General features: G+C 50.3%; 6 protein-coding genes across 6 annotated transcripts; 5 read left to right on the forward strand and 1 right to left on the reverse strand.

Annotated features, from left to right (window-relative positions):
* Positions 1-351: 351 nt before the first annotated feature.
* FVEG_09735 (hypothetical protein) lies at positions 352-5096 on the reverse strand. The gene is made up of 7 exons (XM_018898797.1): positions 4733-5096; positions 2893-4656; positions 2783-2795; positions 2716-2725; positions 1729-2661; positions 1566-1676; positions 352-1516 (listed from the first exon to the last, which is right to left on the reverse strand). Exons 2-7 carry the CDS (start codon positions 2948-2950, stop codon positions 683-685), a joined length of 1959 nt encoding a protein of 652 aa, XP_018756735.1. The 5' UTR covers positions 2951-4656; positions 4733-5096; the 3' UTR covers positions 352-682.
* FVEG_09734 (hypothetical protein) lies at positions 4188-4723 on the forward strand (the record flags this gene model as incomplete). The annotated part of the gene is made up of 2 exons (XM_018898796.1): positions 4188-4314; positions 4485-4723. The coding sequence occupies 2 exons, from the start codon at positions 4188-4190 to the stop codon at positions 4721-4723; spliced, it is 366 nt and encodes a 121-aa protein (XP_018756736.1).
* A 1576-nt stretch (positions 5097-6672) lies between the features above and the next one.
* FVEG_09733 (hypothetical protein) lies at positions 6673-8837 on the forward strand (the record flags this gene model as incomplete). The annotated part of the gene is made up of 2 exons (XM_018898795.1): positions 6673-7439; positions 7492-8837. The coding sequence occupies exons 1-2, from the start codon at positions 7118-7120 to the stop codon at positions 8835-8837; spliced, it is 1668 nt and encodes a 555-aa protein (XP_018756734.1). The 5' UTR covers positions 6673-7117.
* Positions 8838-9696: 859 nt separating this feature from the next.
* Positions 9697-10774, forward strand: FVEG_09732 (hypothetical protein; the record flags this gene model as incomplete). Its single annotated transcript, XM_018898794.1, has 2 exons — positions 9697-10621; positions 10668-10774. 2 exons carry the CDS (start codon positions 9697-9699, stop codon positions 10772-10774), a joined length of 1032 nt encoding a protein of 343 aa, XP_018756733.1.
* Positions 10775-11077: 303 nt separating this feature from the next.
* Positions 11078-12184, forward strand: FVEG_16649 (hypothetical protein; the record flags this gene model as incomplete). Its single annotated transcript, XM_018905887.1, has 1 exon — positions 11078-12184. One exon carries the CDS (start codon positions 11078-11080, stop codon positions 12182-12184), a length of 1107 nt encoding a protein of 368 aa, XP_018756732.1.
* An 817-nt stretch (positions 12185-13001) lies between these two features.
* Positions 13002-17413, forward strand: FVEG_09731 (hypothetical protein). The gene has a single exon (XM_018898793.1). It carries the CDS (start codon positions 13197-13199, stop codon positions 17172-17174), a length of 3978 nt encoding a protein of 1325 aa, XP_018756731.1. The 5' UTR covers positions 13002-13196; the 3' UTR covers positions 17175-17413.
* The last annotated feature ends 3 nt before the right edge of the window (positions 17414-17416 follow it).

The raw sequence follows: 17416 nt of genomic DNA on the forward strand, positions 1-17416 counted from the left end.
CCATCCCGAATAAGCCGTCCGTTGCATGGATAAAGCCAAGAAACCGGAGTTATTAATTAACTTTGGTCCCAGAATGCGGGGAAGCCATTTTCAATCATGGTTTGTCAGTTTTCAATTCACAGCTCTACTCGTACCCGACTGCATAGGGACTCAAACACCGCTCCTCAGCCTTTTGGAACATACATCTTTAAAGGATGAATCGTCATGGCCTTCCATCGTCAATGCCAAGCTCATGCAGATCATTATGCACTGCCCGCAGCTTCATCGCCCGATGAAACAGAGCTCCCAAATCTGTTGAACAAGTGGCGAATGATATCGAGGTCCACTAAACAGGCATATCATCCATGGTGCTCTAGGACGTCAAGTGGGTAAGTAAACAGACAAGCAGCTGTCAACATCCACATATTCTCTTCATGCTTCATTGTAAAATACATCTCATCGCGTTCATATATACCATACAGATACAGTCGAGTTCCATTCAGATAACCGTCCCTAAAATCACCACATAATGCCACCTAAGCAAATCCAAGTGCTCCCAACCATTCCAAAATATGTATATATCACTACGCTTCCCATTCCTTTTCAACTCCAATAATATCCAGCTGTGAATGATTGCTGAACGGGTATCGCCAGTTCGCTGTCGTCGCTATCGTATGACTCGTCCGTATTTTCCTTTTCTTTCCTATCCAAAAACGATAGTTACGCCCATATCGGCACTCACTCTTCTCCAGAGATCACCCCCACTCCTGACACCCATCATCATCGCCTCTTCTTGCTGCTGAAGCATGTCGGCCTTGTCCGCACGTCGCCAGACTTCTTGTGCGATAGTCCATGCGCGGTCAATATTTGTCATGCCTTGCCGGCGGTTGATAGCAATGAATGCCTGGCGGGCAAGTTCACGATCAGCTAGTGTAATGGCCTCGCAAGCAGCAACAAACAGTGGCCAGAGAAGAGCACTCATGGGACCAGTATTGCTGACTGTTCCGACACAATGGGTCAGACTGATATGGGCATGGCGCTGTACGAGTGGGTGTCTTCTTGGGTAGCTGTAAATGGTCCGGTAAAGGTAGACGAAAGCAGAGTGGCGATAAGACAAAGCGTTACTGAGAATACTCTGCAGACGGCTCCTTTCTGCAGTTTGCTCAGGGCTCAACTCCTCAGGATTTTGGTTCAGAACAGAGTTTTCGGGGACGGCAGGATGCCAGTCCTCCAACGCCGCCTCGATAGCCGTTGCCGAGGTCTCAAACTCAGTTCGGAGGACAGCAACCTTGGAAACCTCTTCGTTTGCGACAGCAACATCAAGCTGATCCTTGAGTGCCAAGAGGTTGGAGAGTCGATGGATGATTGGCCACAAAGAAGTGGCCATGCCCAGCAGAGTGTCGACACTGCCCAAGGGGGATGTGGCGCCACAAGAATCAAGAGGAGGGAAAGGTGTAAGATAATTTGTGCCTGGAGCACTAGAGAGAGGAGCAGTGCCAAATGACAGTGCCGCAATAACATCATAGAAACGGAATGCCTGAAAATCGTCAGCCAGTTGCTCACTGATCCCATCGGATACAACTTGCCCGCTCCAGGAAAACGCCAGTTGGGTCAGTGGCAGTTCCATTGTTGCTCATGATGGTCATGGCGCCTTTGAGATGGCCATCCACGATATTGGACCTACCCTTTTGTACCAGCTGCAAGGTATCAGCCGATGGGCCAAAGATTCAAGTTAATCGATCAACTTACGACTTCATAATACACCAAAAGCATGATGGCAGCTAACAACTCGTTTCGGTTTGCGCTTGAGCCCTTCTGAATCAGCCGCGCCAGACCCTGAATAGCCTTGTTGTGAAAATAGACACTCTTCTCGTCGTTTTCAACCCCACGGTACTCGAGATGAGCACTCGCTAGAGCATAAACAGCGTTGGTGACAGCAGGGCTCTCATGGCACAAGGGAAGAACAAGCTGCTGGAAAGGATTGCCACTCTCTTCACGGAAGACGATGAGATGCGACAGAACGTTGCAGAAATGGTCAACAAGTGCACGTCGGTTGGTACGTTCGGAGAACTCTGTGAATACCGGAGCGCAGAACTCAAGTCGAGGAGATTGTGTGGGGATAGGCGCGATCATAGCGAGTGAAGGGCTAGGGGTGGCGTATGCGGCTGCGTATGTGCTGGCATACGTTGTTGTTGGAATATTGATGGTGATGGACTCCCGGCGAACAATCTCTTCGATATCCTCCTCTCCGTTCTCAATGTGTTGAACGACATACTTGGAATCATCGAACGGGGGCAGTTGGAAATCAACCGAGTCGAGAGGTGAAATTATAGGAAGGTCCGCGGCCGCCCAGTCAGAAGGGTCAGTTGTGGATATGCTGGCAGTACGATTGACGAGAGAAGTGTTGGGTATTGGAGCCTGGGTCGTAACAGGAGTGTCGTCGAGTGAGTCTTCGTCAGCTGATCTATCATGCGCATCGTCGTTCCATTCGGAGGTGGCATGGATATCCAAAACATGAGTTGCCCTGTCCGAGCTCGAGGAAGAGTTTGTGTCAAATGGCGAGCAGGGAACAGTTGCTTCACGCTTACGCCTCTGACGAGGTCGGACAGGTTCGTAATTGCACTCCTGGCCACGTTCTTGGCATCGGGCGCATGCAGGTCGAATCTCGTCACATTTCTTCTTCTATAGCAGCAAGTCAGTATCCTGTCGACTGCACATGCGGAGTGAGCTGTGTACCTTTTCTTTACTAGATGAAATGTTAGTTAATTGCTAATATAGAAAGAAGAGAATAGCAATGGCTTACCAATAACTGCATCCTGTGCGACGACAAAAACATCCGAGTTAGCATGTCCAATGAGCTAGAATAAGGAGCATTGCTTGTGTGACAGAATGCTTCCAGAATGGTTCACATACCTGCGCGCGAGCGCTTCTTAGGGACCTTGGGTGGTGCAAGTCTGGTGTACAGCAACATCGTGGCTGTTATGTGGTGACGAATATAGATGATCGAAGGATCACAAAGTCAATCATGCGGTTTCCATCCAGGAATTGAGATGGTGGCGCATGAGCTTTGCGGGTATTGGTGAGAGGCGTTTCGAGATTTACAGTCTCAGCACAAAACCAGTTGCTGAATGCTATATTGAAGCAAAACAAGCCGTTGACTGACTATTTTGAATTGAATAACTGATCTGCGTGTGGGGGAAGTAAGAGGGGGAAATAAAATCCACAAGGAGCCGAGGATCTGGGGAGAAATTGAAGCGGAGGCGGGAGATCGGTAGTGATATTTAACAAGCAGTAGTCCAGGGAGATAGATGGTCACGAACGTTGGCTAGGGCGAAATATGACGATATAATCAAACAAGAGACAATGGTCAAAGTTTAAAAGGCAAAATTGAGGCCAGGAGCAGGATTATGAGTAGGACCAAGACGTGTGAGGGGGGGGAGAAGAAGGGGAAAAAGAAGAAATGGAAGGGATCAAAATTGATGCCTCGTGCGTCTCTGGGGCGTCATGGTTCGGTCTACCGTCTAACAGAAGGTCCCTCCTTGCCAGTCTCGTCACTTACTACACACCATCGTGATCTTTCAGCATCCACGACAATCATGGATCCCTGGCCCTGGCTACGACACTTGCCCGAGTCTGGGCAAAGCTACCTTTTGCTAGCCTGCGGGGTTACGGGCGCTGGTCTGCAAGTAGTAGCACTGAGAGCATCAGAAATGTGCCCTGAAAGAATTTTGTAACCGCTGCTCCTTGTTTTGCGGAGAGCTGGAGATTTGGGGGGATGAGAATGGGACCATGGGATGAATTTGCAGGGGTAACTGAGAGCTTTTGCGGTGGGATGGAGAATCGGGGTATGGAGCCCGGTGGATTCATACTGTGTTTGCCATCCTGATTATCCATTATCGCACAGTCACCATACAGTATGAGTCTTTTTCCCCGTTTGGTGCAGAACAAATGCGAATCCACGCCCCCGCTCGTCTACAGCAGGTGACTTTCCTTCACATGAAAAGCGACCCTCTCCTCTCCTCTCCTCTCGTCCAACGCCACCCAGAGACAGAAGTTCTAGAATTGACAGGAGGAACTGGACGTTATCAATGTAACCCTCTCCAGCTCCCCAAGACTCAATCAAGTATTCGGAGTCAAGCACCGACCTCGTGTCCCTGCAGCCACCCAAATGACATCCTCAAAAGCGGCAAACCACGACCCAAAACCACATGGCCCTGGCATTCTTTTCCCCGGCGGGCTGGAAAATCCGGGGTAATGAGACTGCCAATCCAGCACCATCCGGCTGCCACTCGGCCGCTTTCGGTCCAGATGGTGATGGGCGACTCGCTCTGACAGGTGCGGCAAACCAGAAACCTGGCTAATTGCCCAGGCCAAGCAAGCCACTGAGAGCATCCGACGCCATACCCTTCCCGCCCCCGCGTGCTTTGCCGGACGCCGCAACGCTTCCCGTTTAAATGCTGCATCGGTCTGAGATCTACGCTTTTGAGGACAATGGGAATCCTCAGGAAGATCACAACAAGGGGTGATCACTTCCCCCCGCGATGAGTCTGAGGGGAGGTTCTGGGTCGATTGTGACCGGTTCGCTTGCGCAGGAACAGCACGAATCATTCGTCCGCCAAATAAAGTTCATGGAACCTTTAATTCCGCCTTTGATCGGCAAGGCTCTAAATTCAGCATCTGTGGAGATGAATTCAGCAACACGAGCTACAAGTACGACGTTGACGATGTCGATGACCAGCGTTGATGTACCTACCTGCCAATTCTAGAAGCCATCGGCGACTTTATTGTCAATGTCTGAGCGTAGAGTGCCAAGCAAATCGGAGGCTTAATGGGCGAGATTTATCAGCGGCAGCCACCGATCGTGAAGCTCGAGTGCATCTTGGCCACGGGGCCACGATAGCTCTCGTCCGGTCTAGAAAGTGGCGTCTGGTAAAGCACCGGCATGCAGCTAACGTCGCAGGACCCTTGAGAGGCCTAACGATTCTTGGCAGCGCGGGCAGCGGCCGGGTACTCTCTGCTGCCTTGTATGGATACCCAACTGTCGAGCATCCATGCGATATTTGGGAGGCCCAACTTCATGACATGAGCGCCAGACCTTGGAGGTTTGGTTAGGTTTGGGTTGGCAGGTTGGCTCTGAACAAGCATTTGCGAAGTGGGGAAGAGTCAACACTTGCACAATCTGGGCTGATGATAATGCTACTCTCCGAGTACCTTACTCCATCCTTCAATCTTATGATCGTAATGGGTGGTCAACTTAGACTCCTGGCCATCTGCAGCCGCTACTACTCTGTTTGGCCTTGGACTTCTCCCCGAGAACTCACTTGAAGGTTGCGACTATTTGCGCACTGACAGAATGACGTTCTTTATGGTTATTAAGGTTAACGAAAATGCCTCTTTTTCTGATCATTTCCACAGAAAGCCGAGGTCCGCAATCTTTTTGAGCGTCCTGCTGATGAAGACGGGCTCCAATTAGGTCTCCACCTACCACCAAAGTCCAGCCTGTTCGTGCTCACTAAAAGACTCTATTTTAGGATAAACCGCCGCTACCTCACGATGTCAACAGCCATCTCAAACCAGGCATCAAATTTTAAAGCAGATGCCCCTTCTGACCGCCAAGCTAATTTTGCTTGATAAAAGTCTGTTGCTTTAGTTGGCGATCGTAAGGCTACCAGAGGTTGACCGCTTAGGAACGGTCATCGGTCAACCTGGCCAGCATATTGCTCTCACGACAAGGAAGTTTTTAACGAGGACAGCCGGAGGGCATCGCTTGTCGGAACTTTACAAATGGGCCTAGGATCGCCCAACTGGGTCTTTGTCTGCACAATACGGAGTACATTATCCCTTGAAGAATCCTATTCAAATACACAATACTCGTCTGTATCAGCGAAGGGCGGCTGTCTTCAAAGCAGCTTGACCTCATGAGCATCTCTCAACTGAATCAGTATTCTCCATTACTATTATATGCCTCCGCCCCCGAAGTTGTCGGCCCCCAATCCCCGGTGATTTGAATGAACTTCTGTCGTTATGGACAGGGTTCCCTTCTCCATACAACACTTGATTCGTGGCCTTGTATACTTGTCAGACGAACAAGACCGCTGAATGGCTGCCACGGTAGCAACGCCAATGCACTTGAGCGCACCATATGCTTCCAAACAATGCACTCTCCGTTCACAGTCGGCCACTAAGAGCTTGAGAAATCCGTGGCCGACCAATCGTGAGATGAGAGACACTGCATTGTCTTGAGGGATGGTATAGAAATAGAGCACCGAGGGGGCTTCGCTGTTGAGCTACCATGGCGTTGTGCCCAGCGAATCCCATGAGCTGCACCACAGCCTCAGCTGCGACTCGAGCGATGGTATTGGTGAAGATGACGAGCCACAATGCAATACCACGCATATGGGTGCTCTCTCGCAGCTCTGTCACCGATCGATCGTCTTGAAGCTCTTGGCCTATGGTGTTCTGCTATGTTTCAGCTCGAGCAGCCCCCGCGAGAGAAAATGAGCCGCGTGTCAAGCTCATTATTGCTTATCCGTAGGATATTGCTCATCGCCGTGCAACTTCTCACCGTTTCCATTTCACCTGCTTTCATAGACTCCACGCTGGGCCCACGATTATTATTACCTTAAGAGGAGCTATTTCTTGCAATCTCACCAGTGCTGCGCTTTTGGGTTGACCGCCCAACCAGAACGAACCGTGCAGTCGGTTTCAGTGGGCTTTTCGCTCAGCCCTACAGATCGTCTGGCACGAGTGAAGCATTTACTGCTCACTCGTGGCGTAGCATCTTCAGACCCCGGTTATTGACAAGCCTCTAAGGCCTCCATTGCTGACAGTAGGAACATTCCTATTTTGTCTGACGCTCTCTCCTTTTCTCTTTCTCATCATTGCTTTTGGTTATTTTGTTACGAAACGGTTGAATATTCGACACCATCCTCACGGCGATCTTATCTCGAACCGATCTGTGACCGTTGTAAACCCGCGATTATCAATCAGATTATATCCGTTGATTTGCGACAACCCCCAGCCTGAAGAGGCTGCATTTATCCGAGTTACATTTTGCTCATGATCGGCGCCCCTCACGGCTGAACGATACCATCTCGATCCGCTGTCGCATTTCCCCTCAGTTCCATGATCGCACAAGATGAGGAACTGGGGGTGTAGCTTTTGCCTTACCTCGGTCGTTGGTGCATTCTGGGCTTTGGGTGTCGAGGCGGCCGACTACAGAAGACATGATGGCGTTCATCGTATTGAGAAGGAGGCGCAAATCACACAGCCAGCGGGTCTTGCTCGACGAGCCGAAGCGCAATGTGCGACGAGTATGAAATTATGCCCGTCGAGTCTGGACGGAGGATGTTGCCCAGAAAACTATGATTGCGCCAAAGAGAGCTGCCAAGCGACAACGAAGGGACCCTCGACGTGTGGAACAAAAATAGGCTGGCATGTTTGCGCTCCGGTCTATGGAGGTTCGTATTCTGGGAATGTCAAGCGTTTGTGAACAAGGCTCACATATCATAGGAGGCTGTTGTCCTGACGGCTACCTTTGCGAGACAGCCGATAATTGTGTACCGCCCTCTGGATCAGCATATACGTACGGTTGTCCAGCTAGCCAGTATTTATGTCCGTCATCACTGAGCTACGGCTGCTGTCCGAATGGAATGGCATGCGGCGTGAACCAGTGCTACTCTTCTGATCCTGTAACTGTCACAAGTACTATGGTCATTACAACGACAATAAGGGGGGAGCGAACGACTTACAAGACGACAGCCGTGACCGTCGAAACACCAACAGCTCCTACGGCTCTTCCGACGGTAAATGCTGGGGAAGATAACGACCAGGCAGTTCTAAAATACTTCCCTTCATCAATTCCCAAAGTCAGCCCAACGAGCTTATCTGACGATGACAACGGCGATAAAGGAGGCCTTTCAACTGGCGCATTGGCTGGTATTATTGCCGGTTCTGTGGCTTTCTTGATTATCGTATTAGTGGCGGCGTTTATCATCATCCGCCATCTGAACAAGGTTGTTGCCGCTGTCGCCACACCAAAAACATCGGACAAATCCAACGGCTCAAATAGCCAATCTCGACAGACACGGGAGTACAAGACAGCAGACTCGGCCGTCGATGAACTAAGCATCGATCCATTAATACACCCATCACTGATACCTCCACGGCCGCGAAACCCCGGCCCTGACTCTGCAGCAACTTCACCATTCGGTCTCGCCAGTGCAGACCACAGTTCTACTGAGCCTACGCCAGGAGGTAGCGGTTACCACGCGGTACCAGGAAGTGGCAACACCAGCAGACATGCTAGTTTTGATGCAATGGGTAACAGGGACGATTACTTCAGCGCCGTAGCTGCAGGCGAACAACATCGAATGAGCCATATCTCTAGACTTACTGGGTCGACGAGGAACCGTTCGAGTACAGATTCACACGGGACGTATACCCATGTTCGGAACTACAGTAATGCTTCGGAAGGATCTGATGGTTCCCCTGGAGTGATGGCAGGTGCCCATCCCACGGCAGAGCTAGAAGCAACACCATATGTACCAGAACTGCCGAGTTCTCCGTCATCGGTGGTATTCCCAAAAGATGAAAGGCGAAGGTCATCAGGCAGTATTGCTAGTGTCCCGAGCCGACGTCCTGTAGCTCAGCGTCAGTCGGTTGGACCACGAATTCGAAGTGATTCTCTGGGTCAGAGTAATCTCAGCATTGTGAACGAAGAAATGCATGGATTCTATGGGCCGAGTGAACACCTCGTTGGTCAAACGGACAGCCATCGGCCGGGAACTCGAGGCTCCAGTAACAGGCAACCAAATGCGCCTATGGAACCTCCACGACCTGTGGCTGAGGAGCCATAACTTCAACCAGTGTGTTAATTTACTTTATATATGGACGTTCAACCTGGGTTCGGTTTGATCGGGTGGAGGAGTTTGGATATTGGAAATTTGACATAGCGTAGCATGGCGTTCTATACTGGGTTCTTAATCTTTGGGCCGGAAGGGTGACTAAAGAGGTCTATCTAAAGAATACACGAGTATATGGAGTACCTGGGATTGTTTGCGCCTGTTACTTTGGTTGGTGCAACCGAGGGCTTTCGAGCTGACTTTGTGAAGCTTGGTTATACATAGTTTTGAATATCTATTCCCACAAACACTCTCAGTCTTGCACCTTGTGATGAGCCGTCAAACTTTGCTTTTTCCTTGGGAGATCTTGAGATGCATCTCATTTATGCTTAATTTATAGACCCGGAGCATCGGGTCGCTAGAATGCAGCTGCAAGGATAGGGATGCTATGTCGGTATGTTGACGGCTGCTTGAGTGGCGACTGGGATGTAAATTACATGCAGGAAACTGTACATACATTCCTCAATGTGTGGCTTGTTTTGAAACTGTTCTTGTTTGAGATACAGATATATTGATAATCACCAGCAGCTTAATTTTGCTCGAGGTTCGAGTAACACTTGTAAGCGTGAGTAGTACCTTCGATAGAGCGGGCTCGATCTGTGAAAGCCACCACTGAAATGTGATAGATATCATTTCGATGAGACGCCATTTTTTTCTTGGCCTGTGGTTGTTGATTGGCTCTTCCTCATACAAAGACCGGTGTGATGTTGGGCCGCTTACAACTTTCGATGCTTTTGTTCTACTGCATTTCAGCCGCAAATCCGAACTTCACCTTTGTTCTATTGCGCCATTATAAATGAAACAAAAGTCGAAAATGGCCTCCAGTATCGTCCGCCATTTGTATACTTGGTTTCGGCCCAGCCTGGTAGCGATCTTCTATCGCAATATACCATGGGCCTTGCGCTGGCGGTTGCTAGTATTTCAACCAGCTGCCCTCCTCACATACTCCGTCGCCACGATACCATGTCTTTTATATCGCTCATACACTGTTGAATTTCTCAATGTTGCGCCGGGTCGTTATGTTCGGGCATTGATCTTCAAGGCTCCTGGTGTTGGGAAGGGGGGAGCTCTCAGGCCACTTCATGTAAACTTTCATGCTGGCGCTTTCATGGGTGGCTTGCCAGAGGGCCATGCATACTTCGATCAACTGGTATCGGAGCAAACAGGGGCCATTGTTGTTGATGCTGACTATCGCGTGGCACCGGAAAATGTTTTCCCTGCGGCCATTGACGATGCTGATGCAACAATCAAGTGGCTACAAGAGAACGCCGAAGAACGCTGGGGCGCAGATCCAACTTTAATGACCACGAGTGGCTTTTCTGCCGGAGGAAACCTGGCTTTCGCGGTCACTCAGCAGAAAGGCTGTCAGGCTCCATCCCCTACTGCTATCAAGGCCATCACAACTTTCTACGCTGTTATTGACTTCCGTCTGAGTCCTTGGGAGAAACCGCATCCAGACAACATGCCCAAGAATGACCCGGCAAAAGTGTTTTTGCCTCTCTTCGACGCATATGCAGCACCTGCAAGAGCAAAACACTTTGAGGATCCAAGGCTGAGTCCTGTCCTTTCAGAAAAGGAATCGTTGCCAGAGAGGATTCTCCTTGTCGTTCCTGGCATCGATATCCTCGTTGCAGAACAGACTGAGTTCGCAGAGAGAATCAACAACGAGGACGGCGAAAGAGAAGTTCAGAGAGTAGAGATCTTGCATGAGAAAGATCTGTTCCATGGATACTTGGAAGGTGAGTCACCAAACTTTCTCCCGAATTCAAACACTAAACTTTATAGTCCCTGATATCGTGGTTAAGCGGGACATCAAGCATCGTGCCTACAAGAAGGCTATTCAAGTTCTCAAGGAGACTCACAGGAAGTATGATTGGACCTGGAACGCCTGAATCTTACTATATCAATAACTTGGCATCTCCTGTATGGCTGGTGCGTTAAACTTGATTACACACATAATCTTAACTCTATCTTGACCAAATCATAACCCAAATTTTTATTATATACTTCTCTTTTTATACTTTTCTTTTTCTTTTTGGTTAAATTTTAAGTGAATAATATAAGCAGGTTTAAGATAAAAGAATGAACGCGGCCATTTTCTTCCCTTAATTTTCACTTTTACTTCCACCCTCCCACTGAAGAGACATACGCAAAGCCTTCGACTCCAACAGCAAGCCGCGTCCTCGTCTCTCACAATGGCTTGGACTCAGGATATGTCAAGCCGCTGGATTTGCGGAGGCGGGTCTCAGTTGTCAAAGACAAAGAGCAACTCGGACTCATTTTCCTTCAACCTACCCGCCGATATCTTGCTCATCGTTCACGAATTCCTCCCAGCAAGCAGTCAGCTGTGTCTTCTAACAACCTGTCGCGGGATAAAAGTACTACTAGAACACAGAACAGTCCCGTATTCTCGACTGACACTTGAGCAAAAGCGGGAGTACAAAACATTTGTCATACGACAATTTCCTAATGCCTGGCTTGCTGAAGACACGCTCCGTTTCCGAGAATTTCAAGAGGAAGACCTCTACCAACAACCGCAAGGGCCTCCATTGAGGGACCAACCAGGTTGGGATGCAAATGACCTTTGGCGATTCAGAGCTGGAGCCTTGTTAATAAGACATAGGCACGTACGGATGAGCCTCATATACCACCGATTGGAAAAGAAGACTCGCCGGCAGAAATCGTTTCTCAAGAGTCTCCTAGAGCCATACCGCACTGATTTCTCACCATGCTTGGAAATACACCCCTCGGAAAAGAATGGAGTAGTAAGCCACTTTGAGTCTCATCCCAAGCTCGTCGCTGGTCAATATCTTCTTTTCAACCAATGGACCTTCACCAACACCCTGAGAGGCGGGACGATAGCACTTCACAAACTCGACCGCTTTGAAGCTTGCACACATCAGGGGATGTCAGACTTCGGCTGGAAAGCCTTCTTCTCGTGCCGGAAGCGGTATGCGGAATTTGGTTTCCAGCGGGAAACAATACAACTCGCTAGAGCATTGTGGCTACTTCCACCTGTTAGGCGAAGCGATGAGTTCTTCGAATGCGTCTGTGAGGCAATCAAAAACCCTGGACGTCAGGTAGATGGCATGTGCCCGTACTGCCTGACGGAGTTTTCGATTTGTATGACAACGAAGATGATGCAGATCCGTGTGTGGAAGGACTTGGGGACTGAGGATTCGTGTTGGAGTCCGGTGTGGCAAACACATTTGGGGGTCAGTGATCCTCAGGGTCTGCCCAGGGGTAAAGACTGCCTCGAGATTCGTTCTCGTTGTGGGTATACGGGTGTGGAGGGACAGTAGTGGATGAGAAAGTATTACTTTTCATGTTTTTGGCGGACAAAAACGAGGCAGCTCATTGCTAAGGTAGTTGCTTTACACCAACGCTGTGTCAGTTTGGTATCACATTCGGTATGGTTTCCGAACAGTGAGTCTTTAGCGATCACTCAATTTTATACAATTTAGAGCAACACAAGAATATGCTGTGTATAGTCTGGTGATCGAGGAATGCGGCAATCTATGGAAGTGAAACACACCTTGATCCGACGGGCCGTTCCTGGGAGTGGAGGTTACCCTAAACTTGATGTTGGAGGTGACACTTGCTGAAAAAGGCTCGGGTCACGAAATGGAGGGGCAAACCAAGGAGTTATATCATAGTATCACCCAATCGTGGCCTGACGTGATAAATGTTGCAGATAAAGCCCCAACAGCAAGGGTTTGTTTGTTCGTTGCTGGGCATCTCAGTAGTCGATCAGAATGGGACCCAGTGTTGTCCAATGGAATGACATCACCTCTATTTGCCCACTAACTACCTAATAGGGAGAGCTAAGAGCTTGTGGATTGCTCTCTCACAAGGGATAAAATACCAACGAAATGGAACTACAAATCAATTAGCAAAGACAAAAGGAAAATGTACAAATTAAACACCATCATCACTTACAGTCTCAATTATGAATCTCAGCCACTTTCCGTTTGCGAATCTGACCGTTGTCTCGACATCCCGCTCAGGGATCAACGTCCACAGACGCTGTCGACCCAGCAACCAATGTAAACAATGACCGGGGCCAGTCCCAACGCCCTCGACCAACCATCCGCTGCCACACAAGCCCAGCGTCTGTCTGGGGGATACCTACAGTACAGACTAATATCTGCACGATTCCAGGAAGACCCCTTGACCTCTCTCTCTCTCTTTTCTTCCTCTTCCTCGCTTCAATATCCATCCCCTTTTCTTTTTTACCGTTCGTGTGTGTGTCACTTAAAATACTCGAGGCACACATACGAAAAGGCACAAATCACTGACCGCCCTCACCCTCAGATGCCCCGACGTAACAGGGCTGAGGATCTCGATTTCGAGATTCATGTTGATCCATCTTGCTTGAGCGATCCTATGGACGATAACGATACAAGGGCCCCCGAGGAGCCAAAGGTGGAAGTGGAAACAGACCACGATTCAAAGAACGACTCCCCTGCCAAAGAGCTTGATAACGACATTGATACGACAAACCACACCGACTTACCAACTGAAGTAAAGGCCGAGGCTACGGTCGAAGCTAAAGAAGAAGATCAATCTACTATAACACCAAAAGAGACCGAGGAGGAGGCCCAAGCTGATCAAGAGTCATCAGACTCAGAGGCCGACTCAGGAGTCGAATCAGAGCCTGAAGCTGAACCAAAAGAGGAAGCCAAAGCTCAAGCCGACACTGGAGATAAGCCAGAACAACCAATTGAGGAGCCAGCAACAGAGTCAGAAAACGAAGCTGTACCTGCTACATCTGAAGCTGAAGCCGACACAGCAGCTACAGCTACAGAGCCGTCATTAGACAATATAAAAGATAACGACGAGGATCCTACCCCTGCCGAAGACGCTACTACTACTGAGGCCACGCCTGCGGATACTCTAACCGAGGACACCCCTTCGGCAGATATCCCCACAGACAACATTCCTGCCGAAGACTCCACCGCTCAGGACGAACCTATCGAAGAGGATAAGGACAAATCTGCTGAAGCTGAGGTCGAAGCCTCTACTGAAGTCAACGAAGAGAGACGCTTTTCTGAGACCGAGTCAGACCGCTCAGCCTCTCGGCGTGAGTCCTCTGGCTCCTCAGGATCCGAGTACTCAAGCCGTCGACACTCTGGTCGCTCCGAAGCTATCAACGGAGTTGCTCGTGACATTGCTTCACAGATCGACAACCACGAGAAGCGCGAGTCGTTGAATAGCTACTCTGGAACAGAAGATACTGGTTACATCTCTCATTCAGAGTCGGTCAGTACTCGCCCAGGCCCAAAAATGTCGACTGCTGGTATGAGAGGCGGTGTAGACGAGGCTGCTGAGAATAGCTCCCACCATGAGCACGAAGACGATGTTTTCAGTGATCGAAGTCCTCGCAGCTCAATGGGATCTGTCTCGGAGACTGATAACAGAAAGGCTCAGGATGCCATGTCGCGGATGACCAGGTCGCCTCGTGTCTCAGGTGTATCTGGTATTTCCGGTTTCTCAGAGTATGACAGGGAAGAGGAAGACTTTATCCCCACTATCCGAGGCAACCCTCGTCCTGTCTTCCGATCACCTTCTTCTGTCAAGGCCATGCAGATGTCATCGCCTCCAGGCTCAACAATTGGTTCTCCTCGATCAAGCCGCAGAGCACCTCTCTCTGCATCCCGACTTGGCTCTCCTCGCTTCTCAGAGCAGTACTCTCCTAAGAAGACACCGCCCCGTTTCAAGCGATCTACACCGCCCCTTGTCCTTCTTCACGTTACATTGCTTCCGCTACGGTGGCCGTGGGGTGACGTCCTCGAGAATGCAGATGCAGATGATCTGAGCAAGGAGTGTAAGGCTATACGAGATGCTTGGCGATTGTTGCAAGACCGCATGGCAGATACCACTGTAGAGCGTGGTATCCTCCTGCCACACCCTCAGAGCGACTACGAGGTTCTCGAGGAGAGGCTGCTAGAGGCTCTTGACCTTCCCATGAGGCGTCGTGCTCGTATCCTAGAGTGTGGCCATTATCTTGGTCCCTCCAACGAGATGACGATAGAAGAATCATCAGAGGAGGAGAGTGAGGAGGATGAATACCAACAGCAAGAGGAAGAGGAGCGCCGATCAAGTCGTCGCTCCCACGCACCGCCTACACACTGGTGCAAGACATGCAAGTCGGACATCAATTATGAGTCGCTCGGTCGTGCAAAGGTCTTCCGCGTCAAGGTGTATGCCAGCAATGGTCTGATCCGCGGTGGCGCCTGGGAAGCCTGTTGGAAGGAGATGGAGCGGGTTGATGTCGAGATCGAACCTCTTGTCGACGCTGTATCGCAGCACGAGCTCGTGTCTCTGGAAGCTGACCAGGAAAGAGAGTTGGCGATGAGGGAAGCTGAAGAGGAGGAAAGGTATATCAGATTGGATGAGGAGCATCGGGAGTTTGAGGAGAGGGAGAGAGGACGTCTGTCTAGAAGACGGGGAGAGTCTCGTAACCATGGCGAGGATGTGAGCCATATGAGCGAAGGAAAGTCACGTATGGAGAACCATGATACTTCTCGTCATGATACATCCCGTCATGAGGACTCTCGCTACGACAAGTCGCTACATGCGGAATCCGTTCGTGACAAGTCAGCGTACGACGAGTCACTCCATGAGCCTTCTCACCACGAACTCTCTCACCACCAGCCTTCTCATCATGAAGAGTCTCTCCATGATGTCCCGGAGGCTCGTGAAGCATCTATTCACGACAATACCAAGGATCATGACCAAAGCCACATTGCGAACGACACCCAGCCTGCTGAGGAGCACTCCGCTGATATTACCAAGGAGTCCATGAAGGAGCCCGCCGATGATGTCGAGGAGTCTTTTGCTGAGGACCAGGATGATGAAAAGAGCCGATCATTTGAAGAGCTCGAGAAGGATATCGACGATCACCTTCAGGAAGAGCGTGAGAGGAGTCTGGCAGAGGAAGCACGAAATTCCGAACCTACACCTGAGCCTTCTCACCTTGAAGATACCAACCTGGAGGCTGAAGAGTCATCTATCGCCCCCGAAGACCCCGTCGACTCCAAGGATGATGAGGTAGAGCGTCTGAGGAGAGAGGAGGAGAGGTACAGGGAGATCTACGGTGATGCTCCTGCTCCCAAGGAACATTATCAGGAGTCCCAGCGATCTTTCCACGAACAACAGCCACAGCACAATGAACAACATTACGCTGAGCGCAGTCGCTCTGCCGCCGGCAGCCACGCGCCCGATTATGCGCATGCCGCCCCTCGAGTACCCACCGCTGAGGAACGTCGCCAGGCAATGAAGAGTGCTACTCTCCCAGAGCTACTGGCCGAGTCTGCTCGTGTAGCCATGCAGGACAAGAAGAACATCTTGATTGGCTTGCTGAGTGTTCTCATTCTTCTCCTGGCGATCCGTGGAAACACTGCCCCTCAACAAGATCCCAGGAATTTCCAGACTGTGGTTATGAATCGGGAAGTGCCTACTGTGACAGTGACCCAGGCCATCAGTATTCAGGCGACCGAGGCCGCTCCTCAGATTGCTGCTTCTGCGGATCCTGTCAAGGAGGAAGAGGAGGAGCGCAGTGTTGAGGCTTATCATCCTGAGGAAAGCATTGTTGTCAAGGACACCCCTGCTCAGAACAATGCCGCCCAATATGAGCAGGTAAACAACAACCAGATTGCTATTGGTAACTCTTATCAGAGCCACGATGGCTCTTCGACTGGATCCGTCGACCCGTGCGCTTCTTGCTCAGCTCCCTCTCAAGGATATCACGGAGTTGACGCGCCTCGAGAACTGGGCGCTGGACCAGCCGCTGAGTCGCCTGAGACCGAGAAGCAACCTACTTGCGAGGAGCGCATTGTTCGTATCGTCGAGACAGTGACAGCTGTTGAGACTGCCACGGTCAAGATTACTGAGTATGCGACTGACATTCCATCTCAAGAGACACAGGCTGCTGAGGCTGTTGAGGAAGAGAAGGTTGAGGAGAGTGTTGCCCCTGAAGCAGATGATACAATTGTGGCCGCCGATGCCCCCGTCGATGGTGAGGCTCCTGTGGAGGAGACACTCCCCACAGAGGAGACCGTCGTTCCATCTGAAGAGGCTGAGCCGGTGAAGGAAGAGGAGAAACCTGCTCAGGAGACTGTGTCGCCTGACGAAGAGGCCCTTGATGAAGTCGAGCAAGAGGCTGATGATGCGGAACCCAGCATCGAGGCCGAGGTCACTTCCGAGTCCGCCGCCCCGGAGGCTTTGGGCTCTGACGAGGAAGCCCCCGAACAGGCTGCGGAGCACTCGGAGGAGGCTCATGAGCTTTAAGAATTTGCAAGCGAAGCCATGCTTTATATGCCTTGATGTAAGTTGCTACGAAGGATATACCTAGGACGCATTCGTTTTTTGATGAAAGAAAATGAGGGATACACATGTCGTTTTTAGGTGCGATGATAGTTTGAATGATGCATGAAGGGTACATAATTAGGAGCCTGTTATGGGGACTATCTTGGTCAATATGATGAGAATAGACACGTTATGCTTATAAGACTCTTGGTCCCCTGTGATTT

The sequence above is a fragment of the Fusarium verticillioides genome, chromosome 1 (assembly GCF_000149555.1).
Source record: "Fusarium verticillioides 7600 chromosome 1, whole genome shotgun sequence".
Taxonomy (NCBI): Eukaryota; Fungi; Ascomycota; class Sordariomycetes; order Hypocreales; family Nectriaceae; genus Fusarium; species Fusarium verticillioides.

Coding starts and splice junctions, on each gene's coding strand:
- FVEG_09731 (XM_018898793.1), top strand. CDS start 13,197: ATGCCCCGACGTAACAGGGCTGAGGATCTCGATTTCGAGATTCATGTT.
- FVEG_09735 (XM_018898797.1), bottom strand. CDS start 2,950: ATGTTGCTGTACACCAGACTTGCACCACCCAAGGTCCCTAAGAAGCGC. Junction 1,677..1,728: donor TTTTGGTGTATTATGAAGTC/GTAAGTTGATCG, acceptor GATACCTTGCAG/CTGGTACAAAAGGGTAGGTC. Junction 1,517..1,565: donor CTGGCGTTTTCCTGGAGCGG/GCAAGTTGTATC, acceptor GACGATTTTCAG/GCATTCCGTTTCTATGATGT.